The 21,475-nt window shown below is 43.0% G+C and overlaps 1 protein-coding gene across 4 annotated transcripts in view; it reads right to left on the bottom strand.

Annotated features, from left to right (window-relative positions):
• Nucleotides 1-21,475, bottom strand: part of FAM234A (family with sequence similarity 234 member A) — a 100,859-nt gene that overhangs the window by 62,356 nt on the left and 17,028 nt on the right. For all 4 annotated transcript variants that reach the window (XM_033914740.1, XM_033914739.1, XM_033914741.1 and 1 more), the window contains exons 3-4: nucleotides 6,097-6,210; nucleotides 3,581-3,769 (exon numbers count right to left, since the gene is read on the bottom strand). In XM_033914740.1, the coding sequence (XP_033770631.1) occupies nucleotides 3,581-3,769; nucleotides 6,097-6,210 (303 nt within the window). The remainder of the gene's footprint in view (nucleotides 1-3,580; nucleotides 3,770-6,096; nucleotides 6,211-21,475) is intronic.

The following is a 21,475-nucleotide window of genomic DNA, read 5'->3' as shown; positions in this document are numbered from 1 at the left end:
GCTGCTGTGGGGGTTGCAGTGCCAGTTCTTTGGGGGAAGGGGTCTTTGAGGAAGGTCATCAGCACAGGGGACTTTTTTTCTTTTTTTAATGGGGCAGATTGTGCGTGTGTAACATATGCGCATCTGTGCCATTAAGAAAAAAAACAGAAGCCCTAACAGCAGTGACAGGAGGCTGCTTCCCCTGTCACTGCTGTTAGGGTTCTGCTTATTGATCTGTCAGGTTTGCATAGAAATGATATGCACCTCCGTGCAAATCATTTGCATGCAAATGTGATAGTGCATCGAACGCTCCTCCACACAGCCAGAGAATCGGCCAAAAGCGATCCAGTTGGTATTACTGATTGACTTTAGTGCATCTAGCCCAAAGTTCTACCTTTTTCACCCCCATAAGCAGCTATATCCTGTGACTATTTCTCCTTTAGGTTTGCTCTTATCCATCCCCTTTAGGGTGATTATGTACAGATGTCGTGATTTTCTCTATTTTTGTCTTATGATGTGCATGGCTGAGTGCAATCTTCTGGAATAATAAATAAGATTATCCTCTTGGTGTTTTATTCTGGTTGGCCACTAGATTTGACTTTAGGAAACTGAATACCCATGTGAATATATTTTTCTGTTACCCATGTAGTGAAAAAGAGCACAACCACTGGGGCACTGGGATGGTCCAGTCAGTGGCGTACCAAGGGGGGGCGGGGAGGCGGCCCACCCCGGGTGCATTCCCCAAGGGGGTGCACAGCTGGCCACCCTCCCTATTCTGTCGCTGCTGCCTTTCCTTAACCAGCGGCAGTAAACAGGGGTGTCTGCGGGTGCTCACCAACGTTGCTCAGCTTCTGGCCGGTTCCCCTGCTGAAAGCCGCGGGTGTCTGCTCCTCGCGCAATCTGTCAGAGAGAAGGCTTCCGACGCAGCAGCGTATCGGTGAGGTGTATACGCCCGCGGCTATCAGCAGGGGAACCGGCCAGACATGCTGGGTAGGGAAGGGGGGAGGGTAGAAATGCTGCACAGGCAAGGGGGGGTAGAAATGCTGCACAGGCAAGGGGGGGAGGGAATATATGCTGCACAGGCAAAGGGGGAGGGAAGAAATGCTGCACAGGCAAGGGGGGAGGGAAGAAATGCTGCACAGGCAAGGGGGGAGGGAAGAAATGCTGCACAGGCAAGGGGGGAGGGAAGAAATGCTGCACAGGCAAGGGGGGGGGGAAGAAATGCTGCACAGGCAAGGGGGGGAGGGAAGAAATGCTGCACAGGGAATGGGGGGAGGGAAGAAATGCTGCACAGGCAAGGGGGAAGAAATGCTGCACAGGCAAGGGGGGAAGAAATGCTGCACAGGCAAGGGGGGGAAGAAATGCTGCACAGGCAAGGGGGGGGAAGAAATGCTGCACAGGCAAGGGGGAGGGAAGAAATGCTGCACAGGCAAGGGGGAGGGAAGAAATGCTGCACAGGCAAGGGGGGAGGGAAGAAATGCTGCACAGGCAAGGGGGGAGGGAAGAAATGCTGCACAGGCAAGGGGGGAGGGAAGAAATGCTGCACAGGCAAGGGGGGAGGGAAGAAATGCTGCACAGGCAAGGGGGGAGGGAAGAAATGCTGCACAGGCAAGGGGGGAGGGAAGAAATGCTGCACAGGCAAGGGGGGGGGAAGAAATGCTGCACAGGCAAGGGGGGGAGGGAAGAAATGCTGCACAGGCAAGGGGGGGAGGGAAGAAATGCTGCACAGGCAAGGGGGGGAGGGAAGAAATGCTGCACAGGCAAGGGGGGGAGGGAAGAAATGCTGCACAGGCAAGGGGGAAGAAATGCTGCACAGGCAAGGGGGGAAGAAATGCTGCACAGGCAAGGGGGGAAGAAATGCTGCACAGGCAAGGAGGGGGAAGAAATGCTGCACAGGCAAGGGGGGGGAAGAAATGCTGCACAGGCAAGGGGGGGGAAGAAATGCTGCACAGGCAAGGGGGGGGAAGAAATGCTGCACAGGCAAGGGGGGGGGAAGAAATGCTGCACAGGCAAGGGGGGGGGAAGAAATGCTGCACAGGCAAGGGGGGGAGAAATGCTGCACAGGCAAGGGGGGGAAGAAATGCTGCACAGGCAAGGGGGGGAAGAAATGCTGCACAGGCAAGGGGGGGAAGAAATGCTGCACAGGCAAGAGGGGAGAGAAATGCTGATGCTGCACAGGGAAGGGGGGAGAAATGCTGCTGCAGCAGCACCCAATTGGGGAGAGATAGGGAAGGAAGGGAGAAGGAAGACAAGGGAGAGGAACCAGAGATGCCAAGTCCATGGGAGGGAGGGAAAGGAAAAAAGGAAAGGAGATACCAGACCATGGAGGGGGAGGAAGAGATGCCATGGCATGAGGGACGGGAAGGAGATAGAAATACCACACCATGGTGTGGAGTGGGAAGGAAGGAAGGAAAGGAGAAGAGAAAGAGAGAGAGAGAGAGATGCCAAAGCATAGGGGAGGGGGTGGAGACAGAAAAATGGAGAGGGGTGAAGCTGAAATGAATCATGTGCAAAGGAGAGAAGGGACCCCAGATAAACAGTTTATTGAAGGGACATAGAAAGAGGGAAGATCCCATATGGAAGAGAGAGAGGGTGGACAGTAGATGGAAGGGGCAGAGAGCGAGGGCAGAAGCTGGGTGGAAGGGTCAAAGAGAAGGCAGATGTTGCATGGAAGGGAGAGAGGACAAACACTGTACAGAAAGAAGAGAGCAAAGAGAAGATGATTAAAGCAGAAACGACAAAAGGTAGAAAGATTTTTTTGTTGCTTTACTTAGAATCAAGTAGTATTGTAACTGTATTGATAAAAGTTTATAAATAGGAAACGGAAATAAGGCAATTTTTTGGACTAAACCCCTTTCCTTAGGACAGGATACCATAACAGCAGTATACTGTACTGTTCTGAAGAAAGATTTGGCCTCTGAAAGCTAATTGAAAAATAGATTAGTCCAATAAAATGGTATTTTCTTATTTCTCATTATTTGTTTTATTTTTATTTGTAAAGTGGTGATTCTTATGCATCAGTTTTTTCAAATTTACATCTACTGTCTTTATATTTTGCACAGTATTAGGGGACATGTGTCACTGTTTTTGTGGTGTTGCATTGTATGCAGAGTATGGTTTCTTGGCGGTTCAGTTTAACTTTTGTCTACATATTTCTATTTTTAGTTTGTGATTATCTCTGTTCTGTGTGTATGAAAAGGACATTTTCAGTTGGCATTGACTACAGGATCAATTGACTGTACGGGATCTGGCTTGTTTAGTTTTACAATGTATGTGTTGGTGTTCTAGTGCTCCCTGCAGTGTTTAAGATGCTGCCTTTTCCTAGGTACACTCTTGTTGTGCGATATGTGGATTGTTACTAAAATTCATATTTTTGATATAGATGGGGGGGGTCAAAAAATGATGGGCCCCGGGTGTCACATATGCTAGGTACGCCACCGGGTCCAGAAATTTCTGTTTCCAGAACTAGATTTGCAAATACCATTGGGATCCCATTTGTAAACATTTTATGCCTTAGGAAAGCTTGCAATGAAATCAAGTACAGAGCAGCACTAAGAAGCTAGGAAAACCTAAAATGTATGCTGTTGAACAAAGTCCTCACCAGTGTTAGAATCAAGTGCAATAAGCACATTTTCTTTTCCAATGACAAGGCACCCAGGAAAATGTTTCCCACGAAGCCTCTTGATGCTACACTCAACAAACGTGATATCTTCAGTAACTGCTTCTTCCCAAAGAACACTGCCGTTGGTACCTGACAAAGCAGCTACAAAGGCACATGGTGATGAAAAGCCTGCAAAAGTGAAGCAAATATTTGTTTAACTTGTTGCCCCCAACAGCACTACATTCATTGACAATATGGTACTACAGCATCTCTCAGAGTAGAGAAGTAACCCAGTGGATAGAGCAGTAGGGCTGAGAACTAAGGAAGCCAGGATTCAAATCCTGATAATCCCTGTGTCCTTTAGACAATTAGCTTAACCCTCCATTGCCTCGGAATTAGATTTACTAACCTACATTAAGAAGTTACTGCATATTACTGCTATTTAAATAAGTCCCACAATAGTGATTTCAGTCTGCAAGCTGGGTGCAGGAAAATACTTGCTGAACCTGAACAGAGTTCTCCTTGAGCTACCAGAGAAGAGAGGTGAGATAAATTCAAACAAGTAACAGCCAATATAATAGTGTAGCCTCTATTTCTTGCTCCTTCAATATAATAGTGTAGCCTCTATCCTCCAGCATTAAGTGAGTGGGCCTTTGGGCTGTAGAGAACAGTAAGCATGATTAGTTCTTACAGTAAATAAAACAAAGATGAGCAGTTAACCAAATGGCTAATTTCTTTACTTATTACTTCACAATTGCACGAGTAAGCACAACAGGATATAACATTTTCCTCATTTATATTTTAATTACATTCCCTTCTGCGAAAGGAAGGTGGACTATTCTGAGCAAGTATAAAAGGAGCAAATTTAACCAATCACAAAGATGCTAGTGAAGGGAGGGCGGGCTGTTCCAAGCACATAAAAAAGGATCATTTGTCTGCTCCCATTTGTCCACGCGCTTATGTCTTGCGCTCATTTGCCTTGCACTCACTTGTCCACGCACGTTTGTCTTGCGCACATTTGACTTGCCACCCTTCTGCTTACAACCTACAACTCCACTGCCAAGTTTAGCCACATCAACATTGAGGAAGACATATAATTAAAAAACAAACAAACAACGAAACCCCAAAACTTTGCATTTGTTTGTATTTATTAAAAGTGTATTTAGATTTATATCCCGTCCTCCCAGAAAGCTTAGGACGGGTTACAGGTTAACGTACATAGTCTCCAGTAAAATGGTAGAGGAACATTGCATCAACATGGAGGGGGAGATGTGGTCATCATACAGGGAAGCAGAGTAATACGAGGGATGACAGCTAGAGGGCACACATTTGAACAAACATGGAGGAAAGTACATTATTTGTTTTACAAACTTCAACAGAATTGTAAGGGTCATAAAAACAAAAATACGCTAGAAGAAACATCCGATAAATAAAAACAAGCAAAAACAAAGATGGATTAGCTTGGCAGCTCTAGTGGCAAGTGCTGTACCCTGCCATAAAGAGAGTTCCGCTTTCAGTCCCAGAGTCAGGTTCTCCACTCTAGGAGTTGGCTGAGGATAGGGAAGCTGCAGAGAGTTCCCAGCCCCGAGGAGGGGAAGTGATGGTCATTGCTTAAGGGTGACATCTGGTGGCTGGGTTCCCTGCTGAGGGCTGTTGCTGCTATGATCATGCAAGGGAGAGAGAAGCTTATAATAGTGGGGAAAAATGTCCTATGCACTTGTGAAAGAAAGTTCATGGTGCCAAATCCTAGCCCTGATTCCAATTAATCTGGAAGAAAATAAGAACAGGAGGAATCTGCCACAGTAAGAGAGCCAGGCAATAAATAAATAAAATTAATTAAAAACAATACAAATAAAAACACAGAAGGAAACCTGAACAAAAAGGACATTACTCAAATACATGAAGACATTTTCTACAATTTGATCCAGAAAAAGAATAAATGAAGGCTTTCTAAAAAAGAAAAACAAAACAACACTTTAGTGATGTCATGAAGCAGGGTTTTTTTCCCCATCAAATGCTAATAAATCCCAAACCTACTGAACTGTAAAAAAGGGAAGCTGTGCAAAAATATTTTCAACTTTTATCAGTGACCAAGCCTTCTCATGATAGGTAAAGGAGATATCAATTTAACAACAAGGAAATAGGAGAATGTAGGATGTTCTCAACTTGGTGAGCTTCTCCATGAACAGGTTCTTTAAAAACTCTTTTTATAGCACAAAAATGATCTGACCTGCAGAGGAAAATTAGTTTGTGGCCCTCAAAGATCATAAAAGCACAATTCTGACCTCTGGCATTTTCAGACAACTTGGCGAGTGAAGTGACCTGGTTGGAGTTTAGATACTAATCTGATAACGTGACATTTTGGAGATCAAAAAGACATTTTAATGGAGGCAAAATAAGCCGTAAGTTTTGTTTTGCCCCACTCAGTTCACATGAGCCGTCAGTGGTTATATTAAATAACCAGAAATTAGTATTTACATTTCTAAGTCTAAAAATAAATCTTGAGTATGTGTTACCTTTATCTGAGCAAGATTTATTGAAGTTGCTGCCACTGGAAGCGCTGAAAACGAAAATAAGATCCTTCACTTTATCCTCATTCACATCTTCCACAGCCAAAAACTTGTGTGTCACTGTTAAAATAAAACATGTTTTCTGAAGAATATGGTAGAAATATAAGTCATTTATAGGTCCACTTCAAATGTAACATATGCAGTCATGCGGTAATGTAAGCTTCATCATAAAGATAAGAGTTGAGGGTTATTCCATGTCAAGTGATCAAGGGCTCCCTGCATGACCATCATGGATTTTGGTAAAACTTTATGCACAAAGTCCCACATGTATCAAACGAACTTTGGTAAAGTTTTAGTTTCGCCTGTGGAATATTTGTGGAGATATAGCCATTTGTTTGACCCCATACTGCAATGACATACAGTATGACAGTGACATTCTGACAACTTTGAGACACAATATCTCACGAGCTATGTTTCCAAAAAAACTGAAACTTAGCTACCCTGCACAACTTTTGGAGCTCTATTCAGTGCTACCAATAATAATTTTTGTCGAGCACTGAGTGAATGGCTGAATTACAGTAAACTTGGCCGAAAAAATTAGTGCTCCAAAAAAAGTCAAAGTTTGACATTACTTAGCTCCCACAATAATTGAGTAATAAATGCGAAATTTGGCGCATGTCTCAGTACAACGTTGTTTTCAAAAGTACAATTTCAACCTCCAAGCTCTTTCCATTAGTTTACAAATTAAGTGTAAAGTTGCTAATTTGTGTAAAAAGGCCAAAAATAGGGTATTTTCAGCCTGCTTTTACAGAAAAATACCTTTCAGAAACTCTTTCAAATCAGTCTCATTAGAAAGAGCATATTTCAAACCCCCTAGAAAAGTGGGCTTCATTTTTCAACGCAGGTTATCAATGCCCGAAAAAGGGGGACAAAGTTGGGAGATGTCACCATGGCAACGGCCTACGTTTCAACTTACAATTATGTCACTTTTCACACTGTTTTTCCCTGTTTATTTTTACTCAAGCTTTGGGTACAATTATAGTGTTCTTAATTAATGATTATTCCTAACTAGAAATTGAGGTGATAATTTTGTTGCATGCAGATCACAAATTACAACTTGTTTTCTTTTTCAGATCCACATTATTATTAATTCAGTTTAAAATGGATACCAACGAATCGATGCCAACAAAGTGGACTTCACTTCGGCTTGGGAACCATATAAGATACCCAATTTAGGCTTGGGAACCTAGGATAAGACACCCTAATCATTGGCTTTGGAACCAGAAAGATACCAACAAAAGGCTTTGGAACCTTGACAAAGAAACCAAATGCGAGGCGTTGTTGCCATGGCAACGTCTCCCAACTTTGTCCCCCTTTTTCAGCCATTATTAACCTGCGTTGAAAAATGAAGTCCACTTTTCTAGGGGGTTTGAAATATGCTCTTTCTAATGAGACTGATTTGAAAGAGTTTCTAAAAGGTATTTTTCTGTAAAAGCAGGCTGAAAATACTCTATTTTTGGCCTTTTTACACAAATTAGCAACTTTACACTTAATTTGTAAACTAATGGAAAGAGCTTGGAGATTGAAATTGTACTTTTGAAAACAACGTTGTACTGAGACATTATGCGCCAAATTTCGCATTTATTACTCAATTATTGTGGGAGCTAAGTAATGTCAAACTTTGACTTTTTTTGGAGCACTAATTTTTTCGGCCAAGTTTACTGTAATTCAGCCATTCACTCAGCGCTCGACAAAAATTATTATTGGTAGCACTGAATAGAGCTCCAAAAGTTGTGCAGGGTAGCTAAGTTTCAGTTATTTTGGAAACATAGCTCGTGAGATATTGTGTCTCAAAGTTGTCAGAATGTCATCGTCGTACTGTATTTCATTGTGGTATGGGGTCAAACAAATGGCTATATCTCCACAAATATTTCACAGGCGAAACTAAAACTTTACCAAAGTTCGTTTGAGACATGGTGGACTCTGCATATGAAGTTTCATCAAAATCCGTGATGGTCATGCAGGGCACTTTCCAAGAATCTGATCACTTGACATGGAATGACCCTTTAGTATCACATCTCAAACATGACCCATCTACTAATACATAACCTAAAACTAATCACCCAGCAGTATATAAATATATAATGAAAAACAGAACTAAATACTGCAAATACCTAGCAGTGCACGGTAGTATTAATAGTCCAGAAAGTTGAAAGGACTATGGCCTCAGAATCGGAGCCCACGCATAACAGTCACAGACTGGAAGTGATCTGCGCGGTGTATTTGCTCCTGCTCCAATCATCGGCCCACACACCTGCAATTTTTTAAAGATTTTTTTCAAGCATTTAAAAGAAATTACCACCCCTATGGGGTTGTATGTAGATAAGTGCAAGCCAGGATATATATATAAAAGACCAAAAAGCAACTTAGCTTTATAATTAATTGTACAGAGAAGAACCGTCACTAGTGTTCATATGCCATAAGAAAACAGCAAAAACAGTACTCACATTACTGCACTTGGTCATAAGATTTCAAAGCAGATTAAGATGGCAGTCAGCTACGTTTTATAGCCATTACGTAAACAAACGTCATGACGTAACAGCCAACTAGACACACTGTAACTCTTAGTAGAAATGGTGCCACTCCATTGATCTATTCAATCCACCAGGGTACAGCGTGTCCAGCCTATTTATCCATCTTTGCTCCCTTTGTGCCAAATACCTCCTAAAGTCCCCCCCCTCTACTATTTGGCTTAACCACTTCCAAAATTAAGGCTTTCAAAGATCCGAACTCATGAGATTTTGCAAGACAATGTTTAGCTAATGGAGCCCCAGTTATTTTATTTTTAATATTACTCTTGTGTTCAGTGAGTCTTGTGGGGTGGTAATTTCTTTTAAATGCTTGAAAAAAATCTTTAAAAAATTGCAGGTGTGTGGGCCGATGATTGGAGCAGGAGCAAATACACCGCGCAGATCACTTCCAGTCTGTGACTGTTATGCGTGGGCTCCGATTCTGAGGCCATAGTCCTTTCAACTTTCTGGACTATTAATACTACCGTGCACTGCTAGGTATTTGCAGTATTTAGTTCTGTTTTCCATCTACTAATACATCATCTACAGCAGATTTTATTCCTTACAAAGATAATTTGATAGCTGAGAAGAGGGAACAATCTAAGGATCATCTTGTTCATTCACTCTCCCCACCTACAGGAGCTCTAGTGTTCTCTTCTCCACTATTATGAAACCTGGACCAACAGAAGAGTTATGAAAGCTCTCAATCTGGAAAGAACAATCTGGTATTCCTACAAACACAAAACACAGGAAATATGTGAATCTGAACAGCAACATGTATTATCCTGCCACCAGACCAAAAATTGACTAGGGACAATACAGACTGGCACCAGAATCTAAAAGTTATTGTCCTTGTTGTCCTTCCCTTACCCTTACTTTTCTCTTAACAATATTCTATAATTTTTTGCCTGCTTTTATTACACTGTCAACAAGTATCACTTGATTATGCCAAAAAAGTTATCCGATTCTGTTCTATTCACTTAGCCTCTCCCTCCTCCTCATGTCCCATAGGGAAGGAGGTTAGAAGGGAAGGTGTTGGATTACAGAACATACTGTAAAGAAGATAAGAATAGCTCTACTGGGTCAGACCAATGATCCATCTAGCCCAGTATCCCGTCTTCACGGTGGCCAATACAAGTCACAAGCAACTGGCAAAAAACCAAATAGTAGCAAAATTCCATGCTACCGATCCAGGGCAAGCAGTGGTTTCCCCCATGTCTGTCTCAATAGCAGACTATGGACTTTTCCTCCAGAAACTTGTCTAAACCTTTTTAAAAACCAGCTACGGTTAATTGCTCTTACTACATTGTCTGGCAATGAGTTCCAGAGCGTAACTATTCTCCGAGTGAAAAAACATTTCTTCCTATTGTTTTTAAAAGTATTTCCCTGTAACTTCAAGAGTCCTCTAGTTTTTTGTAATTTTTGATGGAGTAAAATAAATATATATCTCAAATAAAATTGATCTACTTGTACCTGTTCTACACCACTCAGAATTTTGTGTACTTCAATCATATCACCTCTCAGCTGTCTCTTTTCCAAGCTGAAGAGCTCTAACCTCTTCAGTCTTTCCTCATACAAGAGGAATTCTATCCTCTATCACCTTGGATGCTCTTCCTTGAACATTTTCTAGTTCCCTATATCTTTTTTTGAGATAGGGCGACCAGAATTGAACACAGTACTCAAGATGAGGTCGATACAAAATCAGTACTCAAGGGAGCGATACATAGTCAGTATAACATTCTTAGTCTTGTTTACCATTCCTTTTTGAATAATTCCTAGCATCTTGTTTGCTTTTTTGGTTACCACCTCACATTGGACGGAAGGTTTCAGTGTATTGTCTACAATGATGCGCAGATTTTTGCTTGGGTGCTAACCACCAAGGTGGAACCTACTATCTGGTAACTATGATTTTGGGTTATTCTTCCCAATGCGAATCACTATGCATTTGTCCACATTAAATTTCATCTGCCATTTGGACACCCAGTCTTCCAATTTCCTAAGATCTGCCTGCAATTTTTCACAGTCTACATGCATTTTAACAACTGAACAGTTTAGTGTCATCTGCAAAATTTAACCTCCTCACTCGTCGTTCCAAATTCCAGATCATTTGTAAATAAGTTAAATAACACCGGCCCCGGTACAGGTCCAGCTTTGACCAAAGAGCAAGCTCTTGAATGTGTGTTTTCTCTGTGGCCCATGACAGGCCAGATAATCCACAGAATTGCAGGCCATCTGGAAAAAGTCATTCACATGGCACCAGATTGGCCACGCAGACAGTGATATGCAGATCTAGTGCGTCTGCAGAGGGGTGCAGGTCTCAGACTGCAGTGCAGCCGGACCTTTTTCCTCAGGGACTAGAGGTCATAGGAGATACGGATTGCTTTGCTCTTATGACACGGCTCTTGCTTGAAAGGATACTCAGAAGCAGTGACTGCTACTCCTCCGAGAGTCAAAGAGCTTACAATGATCTCTGCTTATGCTAAGGCATGGGAAACTTTCCAGCACTGGTGCATTGAGTAGGCAGAGCCCTTCTCTACTCCGCTTTCGGTGGTGTTAGCCTTCCTCCAGGCAGGCCTTGACAAGGGTCTTACACTGGCATCCCACAGAGTTCAAGTAGTGGGATTTTCTTGTTTAAGGGCTTGAGAGCATAAAGGTTCCTCGGTGTCTCATCCGGACATAGACAGATTTCTAAAGGGGGCACTGTGGCTCAGGCCCCTGGTAAAACATCTGTTTCCATCATGGAACCTTAACATGATCAGTCAAGCCCTATTCAATCCACTGAAGGAAGCATCCCTAATGTTCAAGACTATCTTTCTCATGGCCATTTTTTCAATGAGAAGAACCTTGAAGCTACAGCCTCTTTCCTTCAGAGCCCTTCCCCAAGTTCACAGAGGCCAGAGTTTCTATGCGCATCATTCTGTTGGTTGGTTGTTTCAGCTTTCCATGTCAATCAAGAAGTCACATTGATGGTGTTCCAGTCCACAAAATCAAGGAAGAAGGACCGGATTCTGAAAAAGTTGGATGCGAGGAGAGTGCTTCTATGATATCTTGAGGTTGTCAATGAGTTCATGCTGTCTGACCATCTTTTTGTGTTCACCAGTCAGACCAAGGTCACGATTTCCAGATGGATTCAAAAAGGGCTATTTTGTCAGCATACATTGCCTATGGAAATCAACAGTCTCTGTGAAGGCACATTCAACTAGAAGCATGGCTTCTTCATGGATGGAAGCTCAGGCAGTCTTCCCCAAGGAGATTTGTAGGGCAGTGACTTGGTCCACTCTACATACCTTTCCAAGTATTACAGAGTGGATGTAGCAGGAACGAGGACTCCATTTTTGGGTCCTCAGTGTTATGAATTGGCACAGACCTAGATTTCTGGGTCTGCTTTTGTATGTCCCAACCGTCCAGAATGACACACCTATTGCACTAGAAAAAGAGAGATTAGGTTCTTATCTTGCTAATAGAGACGTGGGATCTCTTGGGGAAGGAGATAATGGTTACTGCGGATGGGCAGACTAGATGGGCCATTTGGCCTTTATCTGCCATCATGTTTCTATGTAGCAGATAGTTGTGTTATTCTGGAGCCCTGCCCTGTCAGTTATCTCCCACGCCTGTTTACTGTCTCAATCTCTTAAGTTTGAGTCCATACTGAAATTTGGATGTCAGTCAGACCTTAAGAGTGTGAAGACTACTGCTATAACAAATTGGGGCTAACACATTGCTATAACACACTGAGATTTGAGCTCCATAAATGTTTTTGTTTGGTATGATTATTTCAATGTTTCAGTTGTTCAATGGCAATGTTCAACATGTTTGTTATATTTTCAGAGCAGAACAGAGTTGTAGTACGGGAAGTTCCCCATACCCCTTCCTTTGCATATGTTTCTCTATAGGACTATTGCCTGCTTTGGTGCAAACTGAAGGGGTCAGCAGAACCTTCTGGTGAAGGAGGAATCTAAACATGGAGTAGCTTCCTTCTGCATGGCGAGATTACCCGACCGTCCAGACTGACACACCTATCTACTAGAAAAGATATTAGCAAGGTAAGAACCTAATTTCTTTATTCCACTGTATGTGCTGCTAAATACACATGCGAGTATATTGGCATCCTTCTACAGTTCACTCTTGTTATTTGCACATTCCTATTGTAAAATTTACCATATCTTTGGTTGCATCAATTGTGACCAATATTCCCCATTCGCACCTCTGTGTTTGTATATTTGTGGACTGATTCTTTAAAAAAACTGCTTTATTTGCTTTCACCTCACAATAAGGCATTTGCTTCCAGATATGGTCTCCAAACGTTCAGAGAGTGAATTACAACTCCAAGTGCTGTCCCAGGCAGGAACCTAACCCTATTTTACCAATATGATCCACTGTTCACTTTCTGCGGCTTTGAGGCATAACATGTACTGCTGGAACCTAACCTCTATTTTCCCATAGACTCAGCATTTTGTTATTTACGATTTCGCAGTTCGCAATCATTATTGGGAACCATATTCCTTTTTCACGGTAGAACAGACTGTATGTATTCTACAAAAGTCTCTAAGGAAACTTGGCTTTCCTGACCTGGATATCCCATTCTCAATGTTGAGCCCTTATTTATTTATTCACAATTCTTGATACAATACAGTAGGACCAGTGAAGGTAGCTATATTATTTACAATATCATTCTAAAACAGAAAATGTGAAGAGAGTAAGAAAGGAGCATATGTAGGGCCAGACTATGTGGAAATACAAACAGAAGAATCAAACTGAATTTGTGCAGAAACGGGGAGTTCCCTGGAGTACTGGAGAGGCTTGCCTGTCCTTCACTATTGAGAATGTGATGGTGTGACAGCACCCCTCACTAGTAGGGCTGTAGGTGGAAGACTTCCACTCAGCTTAGGAGGAAACAGTGGAGACTATACTGGCTGCTGCTAAGACCAAATGTCTAACCACCCTCATTTCTAACACACTCTCCTACCAAGCCTTCAAGAAATCAATCAAAACCTATCTCTTTGACAAATTTCTCTGACTCCCCCCCTGCCTTGTTGTTCTCCGATATACTTATTGCATATCCAACTACTCTACCAATGTAATTGACAATATTCTCTGTAACATCGCTGTCTGTGTAGTCTCTTCCTCTGTAAACCACTCTGAACTGCTTCTGGTATTACGGTATACAAAAATAAAGTTATTATATTATTATTCCTCAGATTACATTTAAGATAGCCTGTTTGATTTATAAATTACTTTATGGTCTTTCTTCTGATTAATAAATTATTTAAAGCTTATAGTAAAATTTGCCATATTGAGAAGTTCTTGTCTTTTTAAGGCTGTGTTTGGCTCCTAATCCCCACTCACTATAAGGTAACCATGCCTGAGAAACTCTACTTGTCCTATTTGTTTAGATTGTAAGCTCTACTGAGAAGGGACTGTCTCTTGAATGTTTTAATGTACAGCGCTACAGTGCATACATCTAGTAGAACTCTAGAAATAAGTTGTGCACAATGAAGGAGTTTAACAGCACTAGAATGGATGAGCTGTAAATGTTTGAGTAAGGATAATGGAAGAACGGCATTGAGAGAGTTGCAATAATGTAGATGTGATATCAGAAGAGCAAGAAGAGTGCGAAGAGATGACGGTGAGAGCCAAGGTCAGAAAGAATGAATGTGATGCATAGAGAAGAATGCCTAGTAGATGACTGAACCAATTTGTGCCTTGAATGACAGCTTACAGTCGAAGAGTACACCAAGAATTCTGACTGCATCTTGAAATGGAAGAGGGAGGTTATGCAGAATATGGCAGGGAGGGGAGACAATAAGTGGGTTGGGGAACTAAACAGTTTCACATTTATGCAAAATAGGGTATATGCAGAGTTTCGGGATTGCTTCAATGAATGTACATGATTTATGGATATGGATATGCTGGGAACTTGTTAAATCATAAGAGGGCCATTGTGCAATCTCAAGAAGGTAGTACGTGTTGGGTCACGAACCTTGTGGCTCCTGTGTCATGTGTAACACCTCCCTGACCTGTACCAGGTGGACCAATCCACAATCGAATAAGACATATATTCTCATACAGAAAACTTCTTGTACCACCACCTGGTCCGTTTATATTATAATCTGCCCGTGCCAGCTTATTTATATGGGACACACACTCAGAAAAATCAAAACGCACTTAACAGAACATAAGAGCAGACTCCATACGGCCACAACTACAGCTCCCATGTTAGAAAACTTATGAGAGGCTGAGGGAGTGAACACATTGTAAAAGAGAAATCTAGATGAGCAGAAACTATAGTGCAGATTATAAAAGAGTAAGGTAGTAAGAGAATGGCAAGTGAGATTAATCTTTAATCTGCCTGGCGAGTTGCCCATTAGAGGGATGAAAGTCCAGCTAAGAGTAAACTGGCATGAATGATGCAGGAATTATAGGAATTAGGATGAGACAGACATGAGGGAAGCCACTATTTGCCCTGGGATTGGTAGTATGGAATGCCCACATTTTTATAGAGAGAAAACAGGTTAGAACAACTTCCATGAAGGCACAGGGCAGCTCTAACAGCAATGGTATAGCTGAATTGAGTTTCTAAGGCATTCCTGCATGGAATGGAGCATGGCAGCAGTCCTTTAAGCACTGGGAATTAAAAGGTTACAAGTGAGAATTAAAAAAAATAAATAAAAAAAAATCTAACAACATATACTTATGTGGATGCTACATTTTTCACACTGCAGTTTAAGAAATTTCCTCCAAGAGGAGGTTATAGCGGAAGCAACCGTCCTAGGATTTAAAAGCAAACTAGATGCACATCTCCTTATGAGAGGCATAGAGGGATATGGGTGACTAAAAATTACGCCAGGCTGGGCCTCCGCGTGTGCGGATCGCCGGACTTGATAGACCAAAGGTCTGATCTAGAGATGAAGCTTCTTATGTTCTTATATAAGCATTAAAAGTATGCCAGAAGGCAGGGGAGGAATACTCAAACTGTAGTGCTTAGCAAAGGAATGGAGCAAGTCGCCACCCTGCAAATCTTCTCAAAGGCCACCACCCAGGAATCAGTCTGAGCTCTAGTAGAGTGGGCCTTCAGACTATGAGGCATTAGACGGTTCTGGCAGATGTGAGTGGACTTAATAGCTGCCTTAATCCACTTGCAATGGAGGACTTAAGAGGCCGCCTGTCCCTTCTGAGGCCCATGGAAAAGCACAAAGAGATGGTTAGAGATGAAACACCTCATCTCTTTTAGATGCCAGAAAAGCATCCTCCAGACATCCAACTTGTGGAGCCTCCAGTCTGCAAGCATACCTCATGATTCATATGGAATAGAGATACCATTTTTGGCAGAAAAAGGAGAGAACTGTATACAAGAATGCCGAGTCTTCCATGAAGAAAAGATACTGGTCTTGACAGGACAGAGCCTGCAGCTTGGAGACCCTACAAAAGAGGTGACAGCCACCAAGAACTCTGTCTTCAGAGTATGGTCTTCGATGGAGGCTAAGCACAGAGATTCAAAAGGAGCCTCCAACAGGTACCGGAGAACTAGACTGAGGTCCCATGAAGGGAAGAAAGGGGGGAGGGAGGGGAATACAGATGTGCCACCCCTTTCAGGAATCGGCCCACCTTTCTATGCCAGGCCAGAAAGGTGAACATCACTTTCCCCCGAAAACTGGATACAGTGGCAATCTGAACCCTCAGGGAGCTCAAAGTCATCTCCTGATCCAGGTCCTGCTGCAGAAATCCCAAAATATTGGAGATCAGAGTCCTCCAGGGAGACAAGGATCATTCTCTGCACTAGGACTCAAAAACATGCCAAAACCCTGACATAAACCAGTGACAAAGAAGACTTCCTGGAGCCGAGCAGCATAGACAGCACATGAGGGAGAAACTGTACTTCTCTAAACATCTCCTCTTAATGGCCAGGATGTAAGCCAGAAGGCATCCAGATCTTCCATTTCTTTCAGCCTCTGCTGGAGCAGGCCTCAACCTCTGGGCAGTGAACAGGCTTCTCCACCAGAAGGCGCTAAAGATCCTAATACCAGAGCTAGCGAGGACAGTCGGAGCTGCCAGCAGGACTAGATAAATGAAGCTTGTAATCCTGCTCAACAAACAAAAAAAATGGGGGTGGGGTTCCCCTCTTTAATTTCAACACACGGTTAACGTTTTATTATATATCCTCCAGAAAGACACAATGCATAACTGCACTTCAACCCAGAGCACCTACCTCAGGAGTCAGTCAATATCTTGAAGAGACAGTAAAAATAGCAGAAACAGTAGGAACACACTGCCTCTTCAAGATATTGAGCAACTCCTGAGGCAAGTGCTTTGGGCTGGAACACAGTTCTGCATCACATCTTTTTAGTAGATACATAAAGAGAGATTAGGTTCTTTTTACCTTGATAATAATCTTTTCTAGTAGATAAGGATGGCATGCTTACGAGCATACTGTAGATGTCGTCAATCAGAGCTTTTCAACTCCTCCTCCTTCTCCACAGTGTCTACTACCCCCTTCAGTTCAAACGAAAGCTGGCGATAACCCTACAGAAAACAGGAGGAGGCATATGGGGAATACCCCAAAACCAGGAGTCTGATCTGCTGAGCTGCTTAGATGACTTTAAAACAATCAATATGTACCGGTAGTTAAAAATATTAGCAAGCCTCTAGAGCACGTGTCAAACACAAAGCCCACGGGCCAAATCCGGCCCGCCTGGCCTTTTTATGCATCCCACGGTGACTGTGCGCCTGACATTACACTCTCCAGGAACTTCCTTAAGTCCTGACTCACCCACCTACCACGACCCCCTGCTAAACTCTAAAATTAGTTTTGAGAATTTACACCTGCTGTCTACATTTTGCACTGTTCAGGAAGAAATGCATTTGTTTCTATTTCTCTGGGGTTGTATTGCATGCAGAGTCTTGAATCTTAGGGATTCATTTATGGTCCCATATTTGCATAGGGTTTATCTGTGTTCTGGTAGGAATGAATGTTGAGAAGCATACAGTGTACTTTGTGTAGTTTAAGTCTATGGTTAACCATTATGGGTTGTTAATAAGATTATATTGTGTGCCTATATAAAAAATGAATGGAAAACTGGTATTACAATTACTACTATTATGGGGGCGTAACTTTCGGGCCCCCCCATACAAAAAAGTGTTCTGCTGCCTATGCCTAGAATGACTATTTGAATGAAATTGGGATTAAATATGATAACATCTATGAAGTGAATTGATGGAATGGTGTCTCAGGGTGAAGAAGGATCTATACGTCTACTAAGACTAAGTATCTTAATAAAAAATTTGGCCCGCGACTTAGCATGTGTTTTAGATTTCGGCCCCTTATGTGATTGAGTTTGACACCCCTGCTCTAGAGGAACAATAAATGTAAGAAAATGCAATTTAAATAAGAAACAAAAACAGCCTGAACATGTATGGAGCTCAAATCCTTCTTCGTAGTAATTTTTTTAAAATATCTTTATTGAAGCTTCAAAACCATAAGGAACAATAATTCTATATACAAACTATTCATAATCCAATAGTCTGACAAACAAATCTTATCTATGGAGCTTGACCATAAAGCAGGTGCATCAGATAAATTGCTGGGTGGGGGTTCAGCCTACCATCCCTATCTACTGGAAAAAATATTATCAAGGTAAGAACCTAATCTCTTTTTCCAGTGCAATAGAGATGGAATGCTGAACCATAGGGATGTACCTAAACAGTCCCCAAAGTCTAGGGTGGGAAAGATGAACCTGCACTGCAGATGCAAATACATGCTGTGCACCCAGTCTTGAAATCTCCCTTTCAACCCATATTCATCTAAAACAGATATTGCCAAGATATGCTATTGAATGCTTTTTCCATATTGAGACCTACTATAACAGCTGATGGTCCGTCGACCAACCATGGAGCCACAAAGTATGTCTAGTAGCCACTCCCAAGGCCACAGACTTAGCTGAAGCCCACAACAATTTGATCTTTGTTACTTCCTGGTATACCAATGCCCAATGATTGGAATCCCTATCTAACACATGCTCAGCCCACCTAAAGCTTGCCCTGACTACCAGACCACCACAAATTGCTGCCTGGATCACCAAAGCCGCTACGTCAAAGCTCTGTTTGAGATGAGTTTCCATCTACTGGTCCTTGTGGTCTCTCAGAGCATAGCCCCTTTCCATTAGAACTGTATGCCTTTAAAGCAATGGCTAAGACCACTGCATCCACTACTGGAAGGCGTAAAGAATCACTATTGGAAGGCGTAAAGAATCACTATTGGCATCAGGAATAGGATACAAGCGGGTCATAGAACGCGCAAGCCAAAAAACAAGAATCCGGGACTTTCCACTGTGCTTGTACAATATACCAGGTATCTTGATCCATGGGAAAGGAATGTGAAGTTGCCCGAATCCCATGAAGAAGAGGATCCACCATTCAGGGGGATCTCTTTAGCATCATCGTCAAAACACAAAACAGAAGACACCTGGAGAATGAGTTCCTGCTACTCTTCCTGGTGAAAAATGCGGACCACTGAAGAGTCCTTCCCCATGGGCAACTCTGACACCTAGTCGCCCCCCTCTCCTCGAAAGTCCTGAAGGTCACCCAAAAGACCCAGGTCCTCATCTGGTGATAAATCTTTCACCAGACAAACCTCGGACTGGAAAATCACCAACGTTATTCCTCTTCACAAAAAGGGATGCAGGTCAGAGGCTGAGAATTACAAACCAGTCAGCCTCACTTCAATAGTTTGTAAACTAATGGAGACAATGATCAAAAACAGATTAGACATGTTTCTGGACGAGGAAAAATTAAGGGACCCCCACCAACATGGTTTTATGAAGGGAAGGTCTTGTCAATCCAACCTGATAAGCTTCTTTGACTGGGTAACAAAAAAGCTGGATGCGGGGGAGGCCCTTGACATTGTGTACTTGGACTTTAGAAAAGCTTTTGATAGTGTTCCACACCGCAGGTTATTGAACAAGATGAATGCGATGGGACTAGGAGGAACGCTGACTGCATGGGTAGAAGACTGGCTTAGCGGCAGACTTCAAAGGGTGATGGTAAACGGTACTCTCTCAACAACGTCAAAAGTGACCAGTGGAGTGCCACAGGGCTCGGTCTTGGGCCCAATGCTATTTAATATCTTTGTAAGGGATCTGACTCAAGGACTTAGAGGCAAAATTGCGTTATTTGACGACGATGCTAAACTATGCAACGTTGTGGGCAGGGCAACAGAACCTAACAGCACAACCGCGCAAAACACTATGGAACAAGACCTACTTTTGCTAGAACAATGGTCCAGTACTTGGCAACTAAACTTTAATGCCAAAAAATGTAAGGTGATGCATCTTGGCAGCGGGAATCCTTGCACTACATACACCCTAAATGGAGAAAACTTAACAAAAACTGAAGTAGAAAGACATCCGTGAAGACATGAAGGCTGCAAATCAGGTGGAGAAAGCCTCAGCAAAGGCTAGACAAATGCTTGGCTGCATCAGAAGTTTTATCAGCTGAAAGCCCGAAGTTATAATGCCATTAAACAGATCCATGGTGAGACCGCACCTGGAGTACTGCGTCCAGTTTTGGAGGCCACATTACCAAAAGGATGTGAAGAGAATTGAGTCAGTTCAGAGAATGGCCACAAGGATGGTCTCAGGATTTAAAGATCTTTCATATGAAGATCGTTTGAGCAGTCTGCACTTATACTCGCTCGAGCAGCACAGAGAAAGGGAGGACATGATAGAAACTTTCAAGTACATAACGGGCCGCATTGAGGAGGAGGAGGAAATCTTTACTCTTATGGTTCCCATGGTGACAAGAGGACATCCGCTAAAACTTAGGGGAGGATGATTTCATGGGGACACCAGGAAATACTTCTTTACCGAGAGGATGATTGATAGATGGAATGGTCTTCCATGTCAGGTAGTCGAGGCTAGTGGCACGCTCAACTTCAAGAGACGATGGGACAAACATGTGGGGTCGCTACAGAGGTATGATAGAGGATAGTTTCACTAGGGTGTTTCTATGTCCTCCCAGGAGAGACACTGTCATTTAGGTGAGGGCAGAGGGGGCAAAAAAAGGGCTGGTGCCAAAGGAATTGCCCTCCCCCACCTCTGAATGTGGCCAAGACCCGCATAGATTGCCCCGAGATACCAGCCAAATGCATGCAGTAAGTCTGGTACATAGCAAGCACAAAATCTGGGAAAAACACTACGGCTAGAGAGGAATCACTCTCCACCACCAAGGAAGAGGTCTGAAAGACCTGTTCCTGTCTCTCCAATCTAGGTGGAGTTCAGCAGAAGACTCAGCCAAAATGGCAGAGTTTTCCGCCAAAGAAGAAGAACCCGCCAAAAAAAGTTCACCCAAGATCGAACATGCTGAAGAGGTCTAAAAAGGTAAAACCGTGAAAAGGGAATCCCCAGAAAACCCCATTGTGATGGCAGGGGAATCCTTATTGCCTATAGCGGTAAGGGAACCCCGGGCCTCCAAACCACTGGCCAATGCGATTGCCAGGGAATCCTCAGAGCTGTCAGTGGTAAGGGCTGCCCACAGCCAACTCTGCCCTCACGGCCGCCGGGGAATCCCTCTTGCCGGCTTGTGAAGTCAACCTTGATGAGGATTCCTTTTCGTACAGCTGCGAGCAGAAACTACACGTCAGCATCGTTGAAAACCTCGGCTTGAGCCTCGGCTTCAGACAAGAAGTGCTCGTGGTGAAAACCGCTAGGCAGGCCCAATTGACAAAATCAGTCAGCTAGCAAACCCAACTGGCTCTCTAAGCTGTAGTCAGTGCTTTCAGGCAAGGCGTACAGCTGAGGCACCACTAACACGGAGAGGGAAGT

The sequence above is a fragment of the Geotrypetes seraphini genome, chromosome 11 (assembly GCF_902459505.1).
Source record: "Geotrypetes seraphini chromosome 11, aGeoSer1.1, whole genome shotgun sequence".
NCBI lineage: Eukaryota > Metazoa > Chordata > Amphibia > Gymnophiona > Dermophiidae > Geotrypetes > Geotrypetes seraphini.
Note: the sequence above shows the minus strand (reverse complement) of the source record. Positions and strands in the feature narration are given on the sequence as shown.